At 49.0% G+C, this 21,214-nt stretch overlaps 1 protein-coding gene across 6 annotated transcripts in view; it reads right to left on the reverse strand.

Annotated features, from left to right (window-relative positions):
* The window catches only part of mgaa (MAX dimerization protein MGA a), a 32,378-nt gene that overhangs the window by 4,419 nt on the left and 6,745 nt on the right, over positions 1-21,214 (reverse strand). For 4 of the 6 annotated variants that reach the window (XM_082515942.1, XM_082515943.1, XM_082515946.1 and 1 more), the window contains exons 2-23: positions 15,779-16,869; positions 12,152-13,853; positions 11,815-12,070; positions 11,613-11,729; positions 11,367-11,489; positions 10,523-11,253; positions 8,676-8,946; positions 8,473-8,600; positions 8,314-8,382; positions 8,115-8,226; positions 7,719-8,038; positions 7,108-7,410; positions 5,660-5,993; positions 5,274-5,561; positions 4,536-5,194; positions 4,326-4,448; positions 4,138-4,249; positions 3,296-3,402; positions 2,783-2,871; positions 2,467-2,569; positions 2,171-2,282; positions 1,689-2,048 (exon numbers count right to left, since the gene is read on the reverse strand). In XM_082515942.1, the coding sequence (XP_082372068.1) occupies positions 1,689-2,048; positions 2,171-2,282; positions 2,467-2,569; positions 2,783-2,871; positions 3,296-3,402; positions 4,138-4,249; positions 4,326-4,448; positions 4,536-5,194; positions 5,274-5,561; positions 5,660-5,993; positions 7,108-7,410; positions 7,719-8,038; positions 8,115-8,226; positions 8,314-8,382; positions 8,473-8,600; positions 8,676-8,946; positions 10,523-11,253; positions 11,367-11,489; positions 11,613-11,729; positions 11,815-12,070; positions 12,152-13,853; positions 15,779-16,809 (7,450 nt within the window). In that variant the 5' untranslated portion in view covers positions 16,810-16,869. The remainder of the gene's footprint in view (positions 1-1,688; positions 2,049-2,170; positions 2,283-2,466; positions 2,570-2,782; positions 2,872-3,295; positions 3,403-4,137; positions 4,250-4,325; positions 4,449-4,535; positions 5,195-5,273; positions 5,562-5,659; positions 5,994-7,107; positions 7,411-7,718; positions 8,039-8,114; positions 8,227-8,313; positions 8,383-8,472; positions 8,601-8,675; positions 8,947-10,522; positions 11,254-11,366; positions 11,490-11,612; positions 11,730-11,814; positions 12,071-12,151; positions 13,854-15,778; positions 16,870-21,214) is intronic. The other 2 variants (XM_082515944.1, XM_082515945.1) reach the window with 2 other exon arrangements.

The following is a 21,214-nucleotide window of genomic DNA, read 5'->3' on the forward strand; positions in this document are numbered from 1 at the left end:
AATGTCGAAGGAGAGCGCTCGGTATTTTTCGGCAGCAGAGCAAGAACTCTTGAGTGAGGGATTTCAGGAGTTTCAGAGTTTAATTAAAACGCAAGGGAACACTGCAACGGCTGCAAAAGCAAGGAGAGAGGGCTGGGAGAAAGTTGCTGACAAATTAAACTCGTAAGTGATTTAATAATAACAACAATAATAATGGATTGGATTGATATAGCGCTTTTCAAGGCACCCAAAGCGCTTTACAATACCACTATTCAGTCACTCTCACATTCACACACTGGTGGAGGCAGCTACGGTTGTAGCCACAGCTGCCCTGGGGCAGACTGACAGAAGCCAGGCTGCCATATGGCGCCATCGGCCCCTCTGGCCAACACCAGTAGGCGGTAGGGTAGATTTATTATATTACACTATATTATCCAATATTATATTACATTATATTATATTATGTTATATTATATCCCCTTACACATTAGAGCCCCAACAGGACCCACTAGAACATGGGAACAAGTAAAAGTGAAATATAAGAATATTCTACAGAATGGTAATATTTATCACTTATATTGCTTTTCGTCTCTTGGAAAGAGACCCTGGAATAATCTGTTTGTTTGTTCATAACAGCAACCAAGAAAAGGGCAGAGCAAAAAAAAAGACAGGTGGTGGTCCTGCACCCCCTCATCAACAAGTTGGTTAAGTAAATAATACCCTCACGGGAAAATCGATATCTCTCTATGAGCACACTGTCGCGCTGAGCTAAAGGATCCTGTCTGTCCCGCAATATACGCGGAATTCTGAAAACTCTCCTTATCAATCTTGCACCTTCCGCAATGGGTTGGTCGCGTATACGGACAGGACATGGCTGCGACAGACTTCCCAAATCCACCTTCGCTTTTATAGCCGTGGTCTCTCAGCTTGATTACACGAAGTAATTTGCAATTGCTACTCTAAAATATGAATTACATCTGTAATAATCACATACATGTAATAGAATGTTAATAGTACATTTCCCTTTTTTAGGAAATGACCTGTATGTATCTGTATGAAATCAATAACAGGATCAAGTACTGCATTATCTTTAGTTACATTGATGTTATTTATTTATGGTGAAACAGTGGTGGAATATCGCTGTTGCTTTTGTATAAATGAAGCGGACATACCTGAGTGGCCGCGATCTAATCCTGTTTACATAAAGTAAACCTGCTCCCGAGCAGGTTTACGCTTATGGCTCTGTTGCTATGGCAGCAAGTCCCGGATGAGCTTCGGGGAACCGAACGATCCAGGATCACGCGAAATCGTCAACAATCAAATCCAGCTAACTTACTTAGCGAGGTACGAAGAACGGGCCCCAGATCCGTAAAATCTCACGTTGTTTTTTAACGCACCACGTTCGGCGTTTAAACGTGAAACAAGATAAAAACACTGTTTACTAAATTACGTTACTATTTAAAAATATAAAAATAGAAGCTTTTTCCACAAACCAATCACAATGACAGGAGCGACATCAGGTCGGACACAGAAGCCTGCCTCCTGTTACCTGACCTTTGACTGTATCTTACATTATTCATTTTTCACATAAAAAAACATTTCCTTTAAAAACTTAAACCTGAATATTTCACAAACACAATCACAGACATTTGCATTACTCAGTGGAATAATCCATCATTTCATTAGGAGCTCACAGGTCTTGGTCTCACCTTCTGCGGCCTTTGTGATCACAGATGGAGGCGGAGCCTGAGTCTTACTGCGAGACAGGATGTTCGGAATAGTCCTTGAACGCTTCGTGTCCACAGGTGCATTGTGGGCCGATGACACTTGGACAGGTGTAGGAGTGGGTGGGGCAGAAACAGAAGTAGGAGGGGCATCTGTGGACTTCTGTTGGGCTGCTGTTGTCGCGATAATGTTGTCGACCTTGTCACCTGCTCCACACCCATCGCTGCCCGCAGGTGGAGGAGCAGAAGTCCCGCCCCCTGCTGTGACCTGATTGGGTGCTTGCCGCCTCTCCTGCTCGGACGAAAACTGCTGCAGCTTCCTCAGGATCCTCCGCTCGCTCTTACCTGCAGCCAAACACACCAACGGGTTAGAGCTCCGCCTCCAGATGAGCAGGCAGGTCTTCGAGGCCTTGGGGTTCATAGAGCTCTTTGAGTTTTCAGCTTCACACGATGAACCTACGCCTCACCTGTTCTGCTGCAGATGTCCCTGACGTGTCCGTCCCTCTGCTGCGTCAGACTCGTCCTCAGACTCTTCAGGTCCTCCATCTCCGACTGCAGCGCCTCGATCTCGTGTCGAGCCTCGAACACAGAAAAGCACAGAAAACGTCAGGCTCGTCTTCATCAGCGGAGCGTCGACAGCCCCTCCCCCTCTGCGTTTAAATCGCAGTGATCAGCGAGAAATTGAAGGAAACCCGGGAGGTTCCTGATCAGAGGAGGAGGAGCTAAGAGCACCTCTGATGATTTACAGGTGTTTCCTGGTTACCTGCTCCAGCAGTAGCTCCTGAGGAGAGTCTGAGCTGCTCGTGGCCGATCTGAGAGCCGCGAGGAGGGCAGAGCCGGCGCGAGGAGCTGTCACCTCCTTCAGCCTGAAAACATGAAGAGACACTTTAAACACGGGCCCACTAACCTACAGTTCCTTTGACCTCCACCAGGTGAGCAGTTACAACTTCCACCACCGTGGGGCAGCGTCCTCACAGTGGTTGTTGTTTCATATTTGGTTTTATCCCCGCCCCCTTTTTCTCTACTGTAGTTCTTTTTGGAGTCAGGTGACCCCCGGAGAGCCGAGGGAAGGTTCTTACTCTGAGCTCCTCCTCTTCCTCGCCAGCCAACTGTTCACTCCCACCGTCTCCGTGGCAACGCCCCAACCTTCATCATCTTCTTGCTCCACCTGGCACAAACACAGACGCCTTGGGTGAGGCATGGCTGGACGGGCTTCAAGTTCAACCGATCAATAATCAAAGCTCTTTGTAAGCACAGTCTGACAGTTAATCCCACCTGACGCTTGTTTTTGAAATCTTCATTCGTTTCCTCATCTTCATTTTAAATCTCATCAAACTCTTTAAACTTCATTCTGAACTTTTCTTTACCTGATCAGGGTCACATTTAATCCCAGGGTTTTTAATCCTAGTCTCACTTCCTGCTACTTCTTGCTTTTTCATATAAATTAAGTTCGCTTCTCTCACTCTCCTCATCTCCGTTTTCCCATAAATTATTCCCTGTAAAGCTGTGCTTTTATTTTGAAAAAATAAACACTTAGGGAGCTTCCTGTGGTCAGAGTGAGTTAAAGATGAATTTCCATGATGGTTTCTTACATCGCTGTCCGTGACAACCACTCGTTCTTCATCTGATGAGATAACTGTCGGCTCATCCAAAAGTTCTGGCGCCGCCGCCATCACTGCTGCTGTTGGTTTGATCGGATCTAAATAAGAAGCAGACACACGAGTCAGAGACGCATCTTCAAACAGGAAGTCATCGCATGCCTGTCTCGCAGTTTCTCAGTAGAGTTTAAAAAACACGCGCTGGAGGCGACATCCGCCTGCTCGCTGTCAGAAACGCTCCGGGACGATCAGAGAACTGAACGACTACTCGCCAGAGTATAGAGCAGCTTTACGGTTCACCAAGCCACAGATTCATCACCGCCATCATCACCGTCGGCATCATCACAGCATCGTTGCGTCAGCTTCCTGACTGTGTCAGAGGCGTCCTGTAGCGCCGCCCTGAGGACCCGTCTGACACCTGAATAAATAAACACTTTGATAAACATGATGCTAAATCTGTCACGTGGTCGTGTTAACCGCAGTTTTATTGATCGTGTGGATTTTACAGGTGAGAGAGCGCACACTGTCAGCATCACATCCTTCGTCAGTCATTAGGCGACGCCCCCAGCAACTTCCAAGTCCAGCGGCTGTCAGCTGACCTCTGGCGCACATTGCTGATGGGGCGTACTAAACTATTCATTCATTATCGGGACGCAGCGGTTGATTAATCTTCACATGATTGGCTGTAGAGCATGTCCTGGTCACGCCCCCTAAGCTGTATAGTTCCTGCGTGAACATGACATCGCTCTGTCTCGTCTCCTGCTCGGTGCTGACGTTCCCAATAACCAGGCCACTGTCAGGGTCACATGACCCACCTGAGTCTTTCTGCCTCTCACCTGCTGACGGCGCGATGCTCCACAGGTACTCATCCCGCCTCCTCCTCAGCCTCCTCTTCTTCCTCTTCAGCTGTGACTCCTTCCTCCTCAGCTCCTGGATCACCTCCACCGCCTGCAAGCAGACAGCACCACTCGTTACCCTCCAACCCACCTATCCACCGACCAATCAGAAGCGTTCATTTACTGACCGTCTTCAGCGTCGAGACCTTTGACGTCTTCTCCCCCGACTGTCCCACCGTCCTCCTCAGACGCTCCAACAGCTCACGCAGCCGCACCCGACGCAGCCGCTCCAACGCCGTGTGGAGGAGGCGCTGCAGTACACACACGCAGACACATCTGTGAGCAGGAAGTGTGTGAGATCTTCTTCATGTGTGTGTATTTCCTTTTCGCCTTCCTACCGTGTTGTTGGCGAGCGGCGCCCTCTCATCGTCGCTCTCTGACTCTCTGAAGTCTGACGAGTTTTCCGTCTCACTGCTTGACGTCACCTCTAACGACTGTGTCTCCGTGGTAACATGTGGCTTCTCATCCACGCAGATGATGTCCAGCTCCACTGGGTCCTGAGCCGCCTCAGGTTGAGGACCTGGCGGTGGCGCAGGCATGACCTTCAACCCTAACGAAAGTGGGGATGTGGGATTGCCCTCTGAGGGTATCTGGATGGTGGGCGAGATTTGAGGTGGTGTACATTTGAAGATCAGCCCCCCTGCTCCCGTGGCGACCACAGATGCCGTTGCGCCTTCGACACCCTTCTCGGCGCCATGAGGCACGGGGGCTTTGAGCGACAGGAGCTTCACTGGGGTCATGGGGGGGTTGGAGGGGTGTGTCTGCAGCAGGGTGAAGGAGCCTGGCACCGTTAGCACCTTGGTCGGGGTCTTGGGCGGAGCTTTGGCACAAGTGACAATGATGGGGTCCAGGCTGGAGTCGGCAGGGAGGATCTTAAAGGTACAGGTGCCCTTCTGAGACAGGAAGCCAGAGCTCAGGGACGGCGAGGAGGGCAGAGGCGGAGCCTGGGGACTGACTGTGTGGGCCACAGGGGAGAGGAGCGAGGAGGAGGAAGGACCTGCAGGGACAGAATCACAATCAAGATTTTAGTTTAACCTCAGATACGCCCCGCCCATCCCCAAGGTCTGCAGACTCACCTGGCTGTGCAGGCGAAGTGGGCATGACCGCCCTCAGCTGGCTGACGGGGACCAGCTTGACCAGTTTCCCGTCGGGTCGGCGGTAAAACTGGACGCCGGAAACCATCTGGACCGGCTTCAGGAGCATCCTCTGAGACCCGGGGGCGGGGCCCGGAGGACGAGGGGCCACGACAGGAACCGTCCCAGGGGGAGGCGGGACCTTAATCAGCACTACCTGAGGGGCTTTAGGGGTCGCTGTGCCTGGAGATGGATTAACAGGTGGCGCTGGCGAGCTGCTGGACAGAGACTCTGAGCACAGACGGATTCATCAATACTTTATTGATCGATCAGGCAGAAACAGAGATTATTTATTGATCAAAGGCAGACTATCACACGGAAACGCTCACCTGTGATGGAGGTCAGGAGGGTGAGCGGTGGGACCGCTCCAGGTGGGGTCACAGAAGAGGAAGCAGTGGTGGTGACAGTGGGAGAGGCTGTAGTGGCCGCTGCGCTTGTGGTGGTCACAGCAAGGTCAGAGACCACAGAGGAAGCTGAGGAGACGTCAAGAGGCGTCGGCCCCGACCTCCGAGCAGAGGTGGAGGAGGGGGGTCGCAGAGATGGCTGCTGCTGACGGGATGAGCTCACCCGTCCCGTCAGGTAGGCCGCCAGCCGGTTGGCCGGGTGGAGCGCCCCCATCCTCCCCAGCTGGATCTTAGCCAGCGGGTAGAGCTTCCCGTTCACCTGCAGGACGACACGGAGGGAGAGTCAGGTGAGTGGCGAGCGGCAGGTTAATCGTGATGCTGGTGACGCTCCGCCCAGGTCACAGGTCAGCAAACACAGATAGAAATTAAGGGTGACATCGTGACGAGCGTGTGAAGAAGCTCAGCTCATTCTTTTTTCCCCACCTGTCCCGTTTGGCTCTTTTGCATCAGAATTTTTGTCTAAAGGCGAATAAAGATGCCCAACAGATTTACTTTACCAGATGGACCATCCCAGCTTTGCCGTAATGGTCCATTTGATTCACCTTTTATTGTTTATTTTATTTATTTTCACTTGCTAAATATGAGACAGACTTGACTGGGGAAAAGAAAGAAAAACAGCGGGGCAGAGGGACGGGGATAAAAGGCCATCCATTCGCTTCCGCTTATCCTTTTTCAGGGTTGCGGGGGGCACTGGAGCCTATCCCAGCTGTCATAGGGCGAGAGGCGGGGTACACCCTGGACAGGTCGCCAGTCTGTTGCAGGGCCAACATACAGGGACAGACAACCAATCGCACTCACTTTCATTCGCACATTCACACCTAGTGACAATTTGGGTTATCCAATTAACCTATCCCCAGTGGGATAAAGGGCAAAAAACAAAAACAAACAAAAAAAACACAAAATACATCTATGAATCACCTGGATCACCTGTTGAGAAAGAGAAAAGAGAAAACAAGCAGAAGAAAACGAGAGTAATAGAATAAACAACATCACAATGATCTATGTGAATATAACAGTAAATACTAAATATTAAACATTTTTTGCAGCACGTAAGATCGACAGCGCACAGTGTGCTTTGAGGTAGGAGCCAAAAAGGGTGTAGTTTGTGTGTGTGAGCACCCGTGTGTACACCTGTGAGCATGGATGCGCTCGTTTTTAAAAGGTTCCTTCATGTAATGACCTGCTAGAGGGTGTGGGGGGGCCACAGCCCCGTCCACCAGGGCATGAAGCAGGTATGGAGGAGATCAAGACTCCAGACATCCAGAGGCCCCCAGAACACAAGAGACCAAGGAAGACCAACAGAGGGGCAGCCGCGCCACTGTCCCAGAAAGAGCTGAGGAGAGTCCCAGATGAGGGGCTCAGCTCATTCTTACCTTGATTGGCTGGTCCGTTCCTCCCGGCGCTTTCCTATTGGCTGAGAGGAAGCCGGCAGGCGAGATTCCCGTCAGGAAAGGCAGAGCCATGTTGACCTTCGCCTCTGACGTCACTTCCTGTCCACTGCTCTCTGTCCAATCGTCCACCTGTTGATCCGTGAAGCCATCCTCCTCTGTGATGTCATCTTCCTCCACCTCCCTCTGCCAGTCCTCCACAGGCTCCGCCTCCTGCATTCTGTGCTCCTTCTTCATGTTACGTTCCTTCAGAGGCTCCACCTTCCTGCCCACCCATGCTGCATCCACCTGAAAGACATGAGGTGTAATCAACCATCACACGTCAGGCGAGTTTATCACTGTGACACACGCGTAACCATGGTTACAGGCGTTGCGGTCATTTTCTGGATGACAGGAAATGGTGACCACATAAACTAAAGCTCATTTGTTTCACAGGTGAACGCAGCTGTGATTGGTGGAAACAGCCCAGCAGCTAACCAATCAGCTGGCAGGACTGTTTCTGAAACTCAGACTCAACCAATCAGAAACATTTCTACCACCTTTATGACTTATCAATGAAAATGCACCATTACAGAGGAGGCTGCGACGGCACCCACCTGTCTGCGCGGCGCTGTCGATTTCCTCGCCTTCAGCGCGGATCTGGATATCTTGACGTGGTACTGGATGCAGCGCTCGGCGCCGCTGCCTTCCACAGACTGGCCGGTGGGATGGATGAGGAAGTTCTTGATCCAGAACGGGCGGTCTAGCCGGTTCTGAGCCATCGCCTCGCACAGCTCCATCAGCACGAGGGTCCGGTCGGCCTCGCTCTTCCACTTAAAGTCGGCCCTGATGAAGAGACGCTTCGACGGCTTCGGGGTCGGCTCAGCAGGAGGACTCGGAGGAGGCTCGGAGGGAGTCGGAGCCTGAAGGGCTTCACCTGCAGAGGAAACCTCCATGAAAGGACAGAAAACATGGCAGCAGGGGCTGATGGGAGAGCAGCAGCGTGAACGCACCTGCAGGAGGCTTAGAGGTCTTCTTCAGCTTCTTCACCTTGTGGGGCTTCGGCCGATCAGGTCGGACGGTGCCTTTGGTTGCCTCCCGGTGGACAGACGGTGTCGGTTTCACCTGGCAATGAATCAGGTAATGGCACAAATCACAGCAGAACAAACATTTACAGTAAGAGCCTCGTTCCCTCAGGAACTGCTGGCTTACCTTCTGTTTCCGGATCTTTCTGGAGTATCCTCGGACTCTGGCGCAGCTGCGGTGATCTTCTCGGACCTTCTGGAAACAAAGAAACGAGTAGTTTGTGCAGCGGATAAATGTGCGGAACGGCCTTTAAAGTGCTACGTCCATGTTTAAACAGGTCCTTACCGCAGGGCGGGTCTGTGGAGCCGCCTCAGGCATGCGTACCGGCTCTGGATCCGAGCGCCCGAGATCCCTCCTCCACAGAGTCCGGACCCGCTCGGCAGGCTGGGAGACGCTGTCCGCCTCCTTCAGAACTGCGACATGACCACGGGGTTATTATTTTTATCTATGCTTCTCTGACGCTTAAACCGTGAACCGCAGAGACTCACCGTAGGCCATCTTCATCCTCCTCTTCTTCTTGGTGCTCCCGTGGTGTGAGGAGGGGCTGGAGTCGGACCCGTCCAGGTTCTTGAGGAGGACCACCTTCTGTTTGAGGCAGCTGCAGCCGAACATGCACGCTGGCCGGCCGCAGTGGCTGATCCTGGAGTCGCGGGAGAGGCCGAGGCAGACGCAGCCCAGCCGGCAGAACTCGTTCAGACACGGCGGCGCTCGTCTGCGGCTCAGCTGGATCGGCGCCGTCGGGTTCTCGCTCACGAAACCCTGAAGAAGAACGTCAGACCTGTTTATTCTAAACGTGCGTGAAAATCTGCCCACTTCCTCATGAGTGTTTCGCATTCGTTTTTTTTTTCTTGCTTGTGTTGCACTGATTTCCTGTCACATGACATCTGTGCTTCCTGTTGATAGCAGCGTCACACAGTCAACATGTCTACTTTAGTTTTTGACCTTTAAATAAACGCAGATAACCCAGAGTTTGTTTAAGGCTCGGCACGAGAGCACCGCACCACTGCTCACTAATCTGTAATTACTTTACCTGAGCGGTCTCTTGGACGTGTGCGCTGTAGTCACGCCGGCATCGAATCATCCAGGTTACGGTTAAAATAATCAAATTACAGCATTTATGTTAGACGACTTTTAATTAACTGCTTCAGCCCACTTACAATGAGAATGTAAAACAAAAATGTAGTCACTGACCTGTGTAGCATGTTAACACTATTGGAAGTAAAAATAACTTTAACTCCAATTTTGAAAACAACCTTTTTTTTGTATAAAGCTGACTGTATTATGAGTCTGTGGTCTGGGAGAGAGTCTGCAACTGTCTGCAAAATACAGTAAATAATGACCAATGTTGGGCAATTAATTATATGATGATTGATGATGAGATGAAGGAGAACAACAGCCTGATACCTGCAGGCCTGACAACAGCAGATGTATCACTGCTGTAACACCTGTAACACAGCAGTCGCCTCATTGTTCTGACACACACAACAAAACTACTGACTACACTACACACTAACTACACAAGACAACACACTAACTTTAGACCAAAACACGCTAAACGTCTCAAATCTCTCACATCTCAAACACGCTGTCACTCCTAAAACTTCCCCCTTCCTAAACTACTAAGTGCCATGTTGCCATATCATTTTTTGATTGGTCGACATGGTACATTTTTGCACCAATAGCAAACGGGAGGGTAGGAGGAGTTTGGGTTTTGTCTTTGCTCACAGGCTTTCGAGCGTTTTCCCTATAAAACGCGGTTTTTACCGTTTCTTCCCGCAGTAAATATAAACAACGACAGTATTCAGGAAGAAAACCAAACATTGCAGATATTTTTATCGTAACTCTGGTTTTACGTGGCCGATCAACACAATTTAAAAACTGGTATATACGAATGTGAATCGCATCATCGGCTGGACTTTGGGATAAGGTGGCATCGTTCTGATCCCATACGGGAGCAGCCAGACACTCACTGACTAACACTGAAGAACAGAATCGTTAACGTATTAATTTTAATTTCAATTCAGGTTAGATTTTTTTTCTGTGCGCAGACACCTGCCAGCTTAGAGGGAACATTGGTTGTAACCTTGTAATAGTGTCTAATTATCTTTAATAGTCCGTGATTATTAACAGTGTGTGGTTGTTATTACTGGTCTGTAATAAACACCTGTTAGTTTGCCCTTCACATCATTTAAACTCACACAGCACAAAGTTCCTGCAGTATTTTTCAAAGAGAACATTAAAATGATCATTTATCACAAAAACAAACAGCTGTTTTACACTGAGCTGCACTTTCACCCCCACCCTCTAGGAGATGCTGCAGCCAATGAATGCTCACCGTCTGAGTGAAGAGGGACGTGAGGGCGATGGCGGCCCTCTCCGTAGTGATGCTGGTCCGGCGCAGGCCTTCCCACACGGCACCGTCTTCCAGGACCTTCTGTTTTTGCAGAGCACGGGTCATCGGCTGGCGCCGACTCCTGCCGCCGTCCTCGCTCTGCCCGCCCCCCAGCTCAGAGTCCGACTCCAGCGGGGCCAGGTCCCTGGACATAACCGATGGGGGCACTGTGGCCCTAGAGGGACTGAGGGTCTGAGATGAGGTCCTGGGTTTGAGCCTCCTCCGCCTCTTGATGGGGTTTGAATCTGGGCGTGATGGAGGCGCTGAGGGGGCGTGGCCCACAGGCTGCTGAGGTTCCAGTTGACTGGGTTCAGGACCCAGAGCAGCTGCAGGTTCTGGTCTGAGTTTGCTCTGTTTAGAACCTTTCTGCTTCCTCTCACCCCTCCGGCCTGGTTTAGGCTCTTTGAAGCGGGGCCTCTTGGAAGGGGGAATGAACCCAGATATGAGGTCAGAGGAGGCGGGGTCGGCGGTCTGCTTCTTCAGGACGTGGTCCAGGGTCCGGACGTAGCTGGTACTCCTGGTGGGCAGCTCGTACACCAGCGGCTCCACCGGCGGCTGGGAGAAGCTGGCGGCACGCTCGTCGATCAGCTTCCCCTCACTCTCCAGATACTCGTCCAGCATGTCGCTGCAGAACGCCGACAGGTTCTTCTTCTGCGGCTCTGAACTCGAACCGGCTGCAGGATTCAACACAAACCAGTTAGACCAGCACACGGCCCAGCGCGGCCGGAGCCGAGCTGAAAAACAACAAAACTATAACCAGCTGTGAGCACATGGCGTAGAAAAGCACCTTCAGGTCTGCAGGCTGAAGGTGTGGGCGGAGTCTCAGACAACGTGAACTTCGCTCTCCAACCTTTAATCTGAGTGACGTCTGTGGTTTTTCCTGTTCGGGACACAAATGCAGCAGAAACACCTGAAACAGAAGAGAACACAGGCGGAGCTGTTACCTGTAAACGGACTCGCAGGTGTTCTGCTCAGGCTGGGTGTTCAGGCACAGGTGAGTCAGGACACTTTGCTTGTTCGTGCTCATGCTCACCTTGAGACGTTGACAGCGGCTCCATGCTGGCGCCCGGCAGGGGGAAGGGCAGGCGGACTCCCAGGTACTGTAGGTCAATGGCCAGAGACGGGTCCAGCAGGTTCATCTTCAGACCGACTTTCACAGAGAAGAACAAAAGCAGTCAGAGACAGAACAGAGAGCTTCTACCTGCTGCCTGCAAACAGGAACCAGGGGATCGTACCTTCCTGCAGCACAGGGTGGATGACCTGCCTGTGCTTCATGAGCTTCAAGTCTCTCAGCAGAATCTTCTGGAAGGAAGCGATCATCTCTGCCAGACTCTCCGCTTTGGGTTTGGATGGGTTTAAGTCGGAGCTTTGTTCATCGCTTATGTCCAACCGGTCACCGCCCTCAGGTGAGTCTGCAGTTCTTTGACCGTCAGGTGTGGGCCGTGGAGCCGGCCTGTCGGAGGAGTCGGCCAGGTGGAGCTTAAGAGCCTCCTGAAACAGGGGCTGTGTGTTAACCCTTAGTATGCATGCTGTATTATGGTGGTTTATGATCAGTTATCTATCCAACGTTACCTTTGAAGTGAAAGAGATGAATAACTGCTCCTCCACTTCCTCCAGGTTCGGCTGCATGCTCCTGTAGGTGGAGTTGTCCACCTCCTGCTCCACCTCGCTCTTGCCAAGCCTTCGCTGCCGAACCTCCTTCTTTCGCTTGCAGGGTTTTCTGGCTGGGAGCGGATGGACCTGCTGAGAAGGTTCATGTGTTTCTGTCACAGGTAAGCAGGGAACAGCCGCCGCCTCAGTGTTCGAAAACTCCACCCCCATCCCGAGGTCGACGTCATTGGACAAAAACTGCACGAGGTCAGCGAGTGAAGGCGTGGGAGAGAGTCCGTCGCCGTCTATTGACGAGAAGGTTGGCGACAGAGGCAGTTGAAGGGCGAGTGGGGATAGCTCTGCGGGGAAGGGCAGCGACTGTTCGCTCTCTGGGAAAGATGCCGGAGGATCAGGAGCAGGCATGGAGGTGTTTGGACTCTGTGGTTCAGGGTCCTCAGGTAAAGTCTGCGGTGGAGGCTGAAATGTTGTGAATGACGTGTCTACGAAGGACTCGGGTGGAGGTAACACTGTATGCCATTTAAACACAGACGGGTCTTCGGTGTCCTGCGAGTCTTCAGGAGGTCCTGCTGCATCACATGCTTCAGAGGCCGCAGAGTCGAGCTCTAAAGCGATCGAGGCCGGCAGGTGAGGTAAAGGTTCTGGAGAACTCGCAGGAGACATCGGCTCATAGCCGAAGGACGAACACTCTGGGTCAGGAAGCGAAGACCTCAGGGTGGGGGAGTCTAAAGGTGGTGTCGATGATTCAGGTGGTGTTTGTGGTGAGTTCGGGGAACATAACACTGTGTGGAGGGGCGGGGGGGCAGTAGGAGGCAGTGAAGAGGTAGTAAGAGATGCCCCGAGGGAGCAGAATGGCTGGTTTAAGCCGGGTAACACTTGGGTACTGTCAGGGCCTCTCGGCTCTGGGCCCGGGCTTTCGGAAACGCGAGCCGAGCGGTCGTCAGTTCTTGGACCCAGCAGATGTGCAGCAGCAGCTGGACCGGGCTGCTGAGGAGACACGGTTTGTCCAGAGACATTAAAAACCATGTCAGCTAGAGGATCTGTACATCCGGAGGTCGTGAGGTCGGGCTTCAGGCTGCCGAGATCCTTGGAGGGATATGCTGCACCGGCGGTACCTTCCCAAAGCGGATGTGCAAAAGAAGCAGCAGAACTGGCCAATACGGACAGGCGCTCAGGAGGAGCTGCCGGGGCCAGAGAGTCCGGTTTGTTCTTTGTCTTTTTAGAGTGCTGCCTCAGAAAGAGAGCGAGCGCCGGCAGAGGCAGCCGAGCCGGCCGCTTGTGCTGCTTCATGGCTGTCTCTGTTGTAGCGTCTGGGTTAGGTCGGTGCTCCAAGTCCTCAGAGGAGGTCTGGGATACTTCTGGAGCAGCACGACCAGGACCACCCCTCCCAACACCATCGTTACAGTTTAGTGAATTCAGCGACTGCCCGTCGTCCTTAATGGTCCCTCTTATTTCACATTTCCTTGGAGGTGCTTTAACACATGTACTGTCTTTAAGGGCTTCTCGTCCTTTAGCTTTTACACTCGAGTTCTTAGTGTTGGTTTGCTCTGCTCTGAGAGAGGCGCTGTGATTGATGCCGAGCTGCTCCAGGTTGCATCTCTGCAGTGAAACGTGAGCTTCACGAATCAGCTCCGAGAACAACTTCTGAGCTGGACGTGAGACGCTGCTGAGGCAAAGCAAACGAAAACACTGGATTAGTGACATCGGTGTTATTTATGAGGTCAATCAAAACCTGCAGCATTAAACTCGTTGAGAGGACTGTTTACAATCAAGCTTCATACATGGAGCTAAAATTAGCCCGTTTCCTCCTGTGCAAAGGGGTTTGGGATCTCTGATTCTCTGTGATGTTGTATTTGTCTAACTTTAAAAAAAAATAAATCAAGTAAAGGCTTCGGAGCACTGTTTCTTCTTTTTTTAAGCATTTAAAAATCCCTTAATAATCTTATTTTCATGGTTTTATTCACTTTTACTCATGCAGAACGGTTCTCCAGGGAATAGAAGAACCGCAAACTGACCCGCCACCTCAGCCTTTCTGATTCTCCTGCAGTGTAACGATGTCACAAACATCTCCTCCAACTTCAGTTTTGAATGCACCAAACAACCACCATCATGGAGGCTGTGACACGTCTGATTTGCCGTTAACCGCTGTGTTAGCTGATTGGCTGATGGTGAAGAGGAGAACTCGACATCAAGAGGACAGAACCTGCCAGGTAGTCTCTGAGTTCCTTGGCTGGAACACGGACAAAGATGTGGTTAGCACCTGGTTGCAGACCTAGATCTACAACCAGGTCTGCAGGTCACACAGCAACTCAAGTTTGCAGATAAATGTTCAGTCATTTATCCAGGGGAAGAATTCCAGGGAGAGCTCGGTTCTAGATGTCCTAACAATCATTGCATTGAGTTTTTCCTTTCCAGTCACCTTTCTCACTCACTGTGTGTCAACAGGCCTCTCTGCATTGAATCATATCTGTTATTAATCTCTGTCTCTCTTCCACAGCATGTCTTTATCCTGTCTTCCTTCTCTCACCCCAACCAATCACAGCAGATGGCCCCGCCCCTCCCTGAGCCTGGTTCTGCCAGAGGTTTCTTCCTGTTCAAAGGGAGTTTTTCCTTCCCACTGTCGCCAAAGTGCTTGCTCATAGGGGGTCATGTGATTGTTGGGTTTTTGTCTGCATGTATTATTGTAGGATCTACTGTACAATATATAGCACCTTGAGGCGACTGCTGTTGTGATTTGGTGCTGTATAAATAAAATTGAATTGAATTAACAGATATTCAGTCATGTGTGACTGCTTCTATGATACCCACAGACTGCCAGGAGCAAAACAAACCAAAAACCATCCCATAATTCAGACGCTAAAGTACTGGGTGCGAACACCTGCTGGGCTTCACGAACCAGAGCTGAACATTTACAGCAAGTAACTGGGACCATCACAGACTGCTTTGTGCTGTCGTTATGGAACAGATAAAAAAATAAGTGTGTTCAAGGTAAGACACTAAAGATCAGGAAACGGTGTGTAACGCTTTCCTGAATATTCTGATGGACAATCAGAACAAGACGCCCTTGGTTCGGTGGGGAACCAAAGACCCTCAAAATTCAAACGTTGCCCCAAAACTGCTCCCATTGAAGAACTTTTACTTTCTAGTTTCTCTGGAACTCTGGCCCTTTTAGTTCTAAACAAGTACAGCATCTCTCCACCAATTTAAAATCTCTGCAAACAGTTTTTGAGTTTTCAGCAGGAAGGTGGAGATCCATCAAACATTTATTCATGTCACCATCGATTTGTAGTTTGTGCATGAAACTAAAGCTTGATGTGTAGCTCACACAGGTGGCTGAGGTGGACAGCAGCAGTTGGGCTGGTGGTGGGTTTCTCAGAGGTAATCCACTCTCTCCACTACCTAACAGACCCACCCCAGCTGCTGTGGCACACAGAGATATTTCTCTGGAGGTGCTCGTCAGTGGAAGAACGATTATGACACACCGACGGTTAACATGAGCCTAAACACAGGAAGTCCGCTGGCTGACTGGAAACACGTCTTTCTTACACACCTGATACTCAGTACAGAGAAACTAAAGAATCAAAGTCTTACCCCAAAATCTGCCCGGGGGGCATGGCAGCAGGCGGATCTCTGTTTGTAGTGGAACTGTCTTTGAGGTCTCCGGGCACTGAAGGTTTGGACTCCACTGATTTGGAGGCTCGAGGTTTGTGGCTTGCCAGCAAAGACCTCAGGCTCTCCTTCACAGGAAACTGCTCAGCAAATCCTCCTTGTTTATGGAACGGATCCCCAGAGTTCGCTTTCAGTTTTCCTCCCCATGAACCAGACCCGTCCTCCTTCAGTCCCTTAGTGAACGGGTTGTAGTTGACCTTCAGCTGAACAAACCGAGCGTTCTGATAGGCTGTGACCGCCATGAATTCAGTCTGGGGGAATGAGAAGGTAATGACACCGGGATCACTCAGTTTTATGTCTTTAGCAGCTTTGTCTGTCTGGACCACGTGCAGTCGCGGTAGGTAGCGGTGCATCGGATGCAGAATAGTGTTCCCGTCTCGGTCTGAGATGTTGTTTGTGAGCTTCATCCTGTAAAAGGACACCGGACTCTGCATCCAGTGTTGGCCCGTCGCCGGGGACTCTAGATGAGCAAAAGGCTGACTCTTTGCATGCCGTGTTCCTTTACCATCAGCTTGCCAGTTCTTGCCGGTCCATCTATAGTGACTGTTGTCTAATGGCTGGACGTCCATCATCAGAGTGTACCTCCTGGATGGCTGCAGGCCGGAGATGCGGAAGCGGCAGTAGGGGAACATCCTGCTGCCTTGTTCGGTCAGAATCATCTCTGTTCCACATCTGAAGAACACGTTCCACATGCTGTGGTTCTCCAGGGTCACTGTGATGCCCCCGCAGGTGTTCTCCGGTGGCAGAGTGTCCGACTGAGGCTTTTCGCTGGCGGGATGTTTCTGCTCAGTGCCCCTCCTGACAGCCTGCTCCACCCCGCCTTCGCTCGCCTTCCCGGGTTTCGGGGTGACGCACCATGACAAAGGGGGGCTGCTGGCAGCGGTTGCTGTTGCAGGGGTGGTCGCCCTTTCCTGATGGAACACCATGTTTTTCTGCTTCTTCTTAGAAGCCATGAACAGGTCCAACGAGGATCCTGGAGTTTATTCATCTGCACGACAGGTCAGGACAGCATCCTGAAAACAAGAAGCACAGAGTCAATAACAGCTGCACAAGATGCTCAAACAGAGTCCGGTGATGTGTTAAAACATCATCCGATGGTTTCGTTAATGCCCGAATTCTCCACACAGAACCACAGGATGCACCTGGATCACAAAGCTGAGCTGTCAGGACCGTGAGCCCTGGAGAGGATATCAAAGACCCCCTCACACAGACTTTAGCTCCTGAGGACCCGGCCTTCGCGGTCTACGTGGGCCGGGTCCTCAGAAGGTCGGGTAGGCCGGAAGTAAAGGGCTGTGAAATTGGACGGTCTAGGCTTCAGATTTACGTCACCGCTGTCTTGGTGGAGTTTAATAAACTCGGCCGTCTGCTCCTTGCTGTCTAAAATATAACAGGACGCTGGAGTAAACTCGACCATCTCACACTTCTGTTTAATCCGTTTTCTGTTTGACGTTTATTCAACTGTGTGAAAACCAGAACTTAATCTCAGCCAAACCGATTTACTCAGGAACACATAAAACACTGAAAAAAGCCCAACAATAACATTTTTAAGTTATCTGAGTGATATATACAGTGTTGGGTAACTTACTTTTGAAAGAACTATGTTACTTCGTTACTTTCAAAGTAACTATGTTACTTCGTTACTTTGGTTTTACTCAGAATTCTACGGTGGCCCTGAGAGGCCAAACGGACTGCAACTTCAGAAAACACTTGCAAAAGAAAAACGCTGCAAAAAGAAAAACGCTGCAAAAGCACACACAACACAACGGAAATGTTTCTGAGGAGACAATAACCGGACGGACCAGTTGCACAAACCAAAACATGTATGCAGGGGCGGAGCGTGGGGGTGGCTTACGGGGCTTAAGCCCGGGTTGTTTTGTCAGAAGCCCGGGGTATTTTGGAGTGTAATTTTTTCATAGTTAGATGCCTGGCTGACAACTGTATAAAACAAAAAGTACACACAATATTCGAAGCACATAGTGCACACTGTGGGAATTTACGACTGTGCGTGAATCCCCCCCTGATATTGGTATGATCCAAGCTCAGGCACTAAGCGACTGAGCGAGGGGGCGGGGCAGCTGCTGCCCGTGAGTGCGCTGTTGGAGAGACGGAGCCAGCCATACTAAGGCGAGCTTAAGTTTGACCAGGTACCAAAGCAAATCATTCGTACTGTACAAATAATGTAAATATGACGGTGCATCACGAAAGATTGATATGAAACTGATCACTTGACCAATATTACGTTACTTGCTCTTCAAGTGAATCAACAAATGGCAAAATGAAAAGCCGAACAAATGCTATTTTTTTTAGAGTCTTAGCTTACGTGTGTTTATTTCATATTTTCAGTTCTTACCCTCCCCGACTAAATCGGTTTCAGTTATGTACTGAAACATAAGAATGGACATTAGAGGGTTCTTTCAAAGAAAAAACTCAGGTAAATGTTATTTTATATATTATGCTTTGTATGTTGTTCAGTATATTTCTATGCAAAACAAGAGGGATTTCAGTACACAGCAGGATATTCACATTTGTAACCAGATATTTACATACACTTTAGGGAGAAAACATAAAACATTTTTACTGTACAACATCAATTTAGAGTAAATTTTTGTTTTAGATAAATATTGAAATATATTTTGAATTAGTTAAATTTCAGAATAAAGAGAGACAGAGCTATTTTTATCACTTTCATCAAATTTAGGAGTACATGTACACTAAATTTATTGTTAATTAATAAGAAAACTCCAGACGATTCCATTCTGAGCTGAAGAAGCTTCTGATAGGTTAGTAGAGTCCATGTGAGTAAATTGCTGGCACAGCTGTGGATGCATATAAGGCAAAACACAGAGCCTGTTTCTTTGACATGGGAAAATCAAGAGATATCAACCAAAACACCAGGAACAGAACTGTGGAGCTCCATAAGTGTGGCTCAAGTTTGAATACAATTTGGTGCCATTTGCAATTAAGAAATACAGACAGTTTCTCTCTTTACTCTTAAAGTTAACAAATATGTTTTTATATTTATCAATCTAAAAAAAATAAACATTTAGTCTGATTTGATGTTACAATTAAAAAAGTGTTTTTATCTGAAGAGTAAATATCTGGTTTCAACTGTATATTTGATGATTGTCAGCACAAAGAGGGAGAGAGAGGAGAACGAGGACAGAACAGATGAACAAGAGCAGGTGAGACACACATGTTAGTCAAATGGTTGTTTACCAAAAGTATCACCGTATCATAGGTCCTCATGTATCTCGTACCTAGTGTTTCTTTTTAGGTTTGTTATTTTTCAAATTCTGTATTTATTAAGTTCTGCAGGCTTGTTTGCACAACAAGGCTGAATAATTATATAAACTTTTCTCAATCTAAATAGTGTACTTTGGTAGAATTAAAAAAATAAGTGTAGTGCAGGTCTATGAAGATTTTTAGTGCTATCATCTAGTTCTGATTCTGGTTCTGTCTTGGTTAAGTCCTCAGTAGTCCTGATTTTGAACTGTTGTAGTCCTGTTTTTAATTCTGGATCAGTTCTGGGTCTGGTTGAATTGGGGTTTAGTCCTCGTGTCTTGATGCAGCCCTGACCTTGTTCTGCCTTGCTGCTTAATTAAAAAACTAGTTTAAGGTGTCCTGCACATGTGATATATATTTTATATATATATATATTTTTCCCTATATGAAGTCATTCTTTTTTCTTTTTTCCAAAAAAAAAAAAAAAAAAAAATCCCACATGCATACTACTCTTTGGGCTAAGCCCCGGGTGTTTCAAATGTCTGGCTCCGCCTCTGCATGTATGTATGGCTGTATCCCAATTCAGGGTCTGCAGCCTTAACAGTCCTCAAGGGCCGCGTACTTAAAGACCGCTGAGGCCGGAAGTGCGAGGCTTGTGAAATGGGACGGTCTAGCCTCCGTTGCGCTGCCCAGGTCGCCTAGCAACCATGATACTAACAGCTGGAAACGTTTCATACAGCTTTGTTTGACAGAAATGAAGGAGAACAAAATGTTTTATTGTTCGTTCATGTTTTATGACATCACTTTGATTAGTTGAGTATCTGAGGCTGAGACCACAGGACTGTAAAACATGATAGTTGGGCTTCATTCCTGTGCTGAACAGTCATTTCAAGATTAGTTAGTAAATAACAATTAGCTGATGTTGTTCATGAGACTAAAATCATCTCACTGTGGTAATGTATATACAATATGGCCAATATTATAGTTATTGTCAGATTATTATGATAATAATAATAATAATAATGGATTGGATTTATATAGCGCTTTTCAAGGCACCCAAAGCGCTTTACAATGCCACTATTCATTCACTCTCACATTCACACGCTGGTGGAGGCAAGCTACGGTTGTAGCCACAGCTGCCCTGGGGCAGACTGACAGAAGCGAGGCTGCCATATCGCACCATCGGCCCCTCTGGCCAACACCAGTAGGCAAGTAGGGTAAAATGTCTTGCCCAAGGACACAACGACCAGGACAGAGAGCCCGGGGATCGAACCGGCGACCTTCCGGTTACAGATACGCTTCCCAACCCCCTGAGCCCGGTCGATACATTACAGCAGTGAACATGAACTCTGTGCCAAATACTGAGCTTCAGTAAAGATTCAAGTTGCAGCTATTTATATTTCCTATCACCTTAAATCTTCACTCAAAGACACTCAAGTATCTTTGACAGTGTCTCTATAGATGTATTATACAGTGGGGCAAAAAAGTATTTAGTCAGCCACCGATTGTGCAAGTTCCCCCACTTAAAATGATGACAGAGGTCAGTAATTTACACCAGAGGTACACTTCAACTGTGAGAGACAGAATGTGAAAAAAAAAAAAAAATCCATGAATTCACATGGTAGGATTTGTAAAGAATTCATTCGTAAATCAGGGTGGAAAATAAGTATTTGGTCACCTCAAACAAGGAAAATCTCTGGCTCTCACAGACCTGTAACGTCTTCTGTAAGAAGCTTTTCTGTCCCCCACTCGTTACCTGTATGAATGGCACCTGTTTGAACTCATCATCTGTATAAAAGACACCTGTCCACAGCCTCAAACAGTCAGACTCCAAACTCCGCCATGGCCAAGACCAAGACCAAAGAGCTTTCGAAGGACACCAGGAAAAGTATTGTAGACCTGCACCAGACTGGGAAGAGTGAATCTACAATAGGCAAGCAGCTTGGTGTGAAAAAATCAACTGTGGGAGCAATCATCAGAAAATGGAAGACATACAAGACCACTGATAATCTCCCTCGATCTGGGGCTCCACGCAAGATCTCATCCCGTGGGGTCAAAATGATCATGAGAACGGTGAGCAAAGATCCCAGAACCACACGGGGGGACCTGGTGAATGACCTGCAGAGAGCTGGGACC

The sequence above is a fragment of the Aulonocara stuartgranti genome, assembly GCF_965226115.1.
Source record: "Aulonocara stuartgranti genome assembly, chromosome: 19".
In the NCBI taxonomy this organism is placed as follows: domain Eukaryota; kingdom Metazoa; phylum Chordata; class Actinopteri; order Cichliformes; family Cichlidae; genus Aulonocara; species Aulonocara stuartgranti.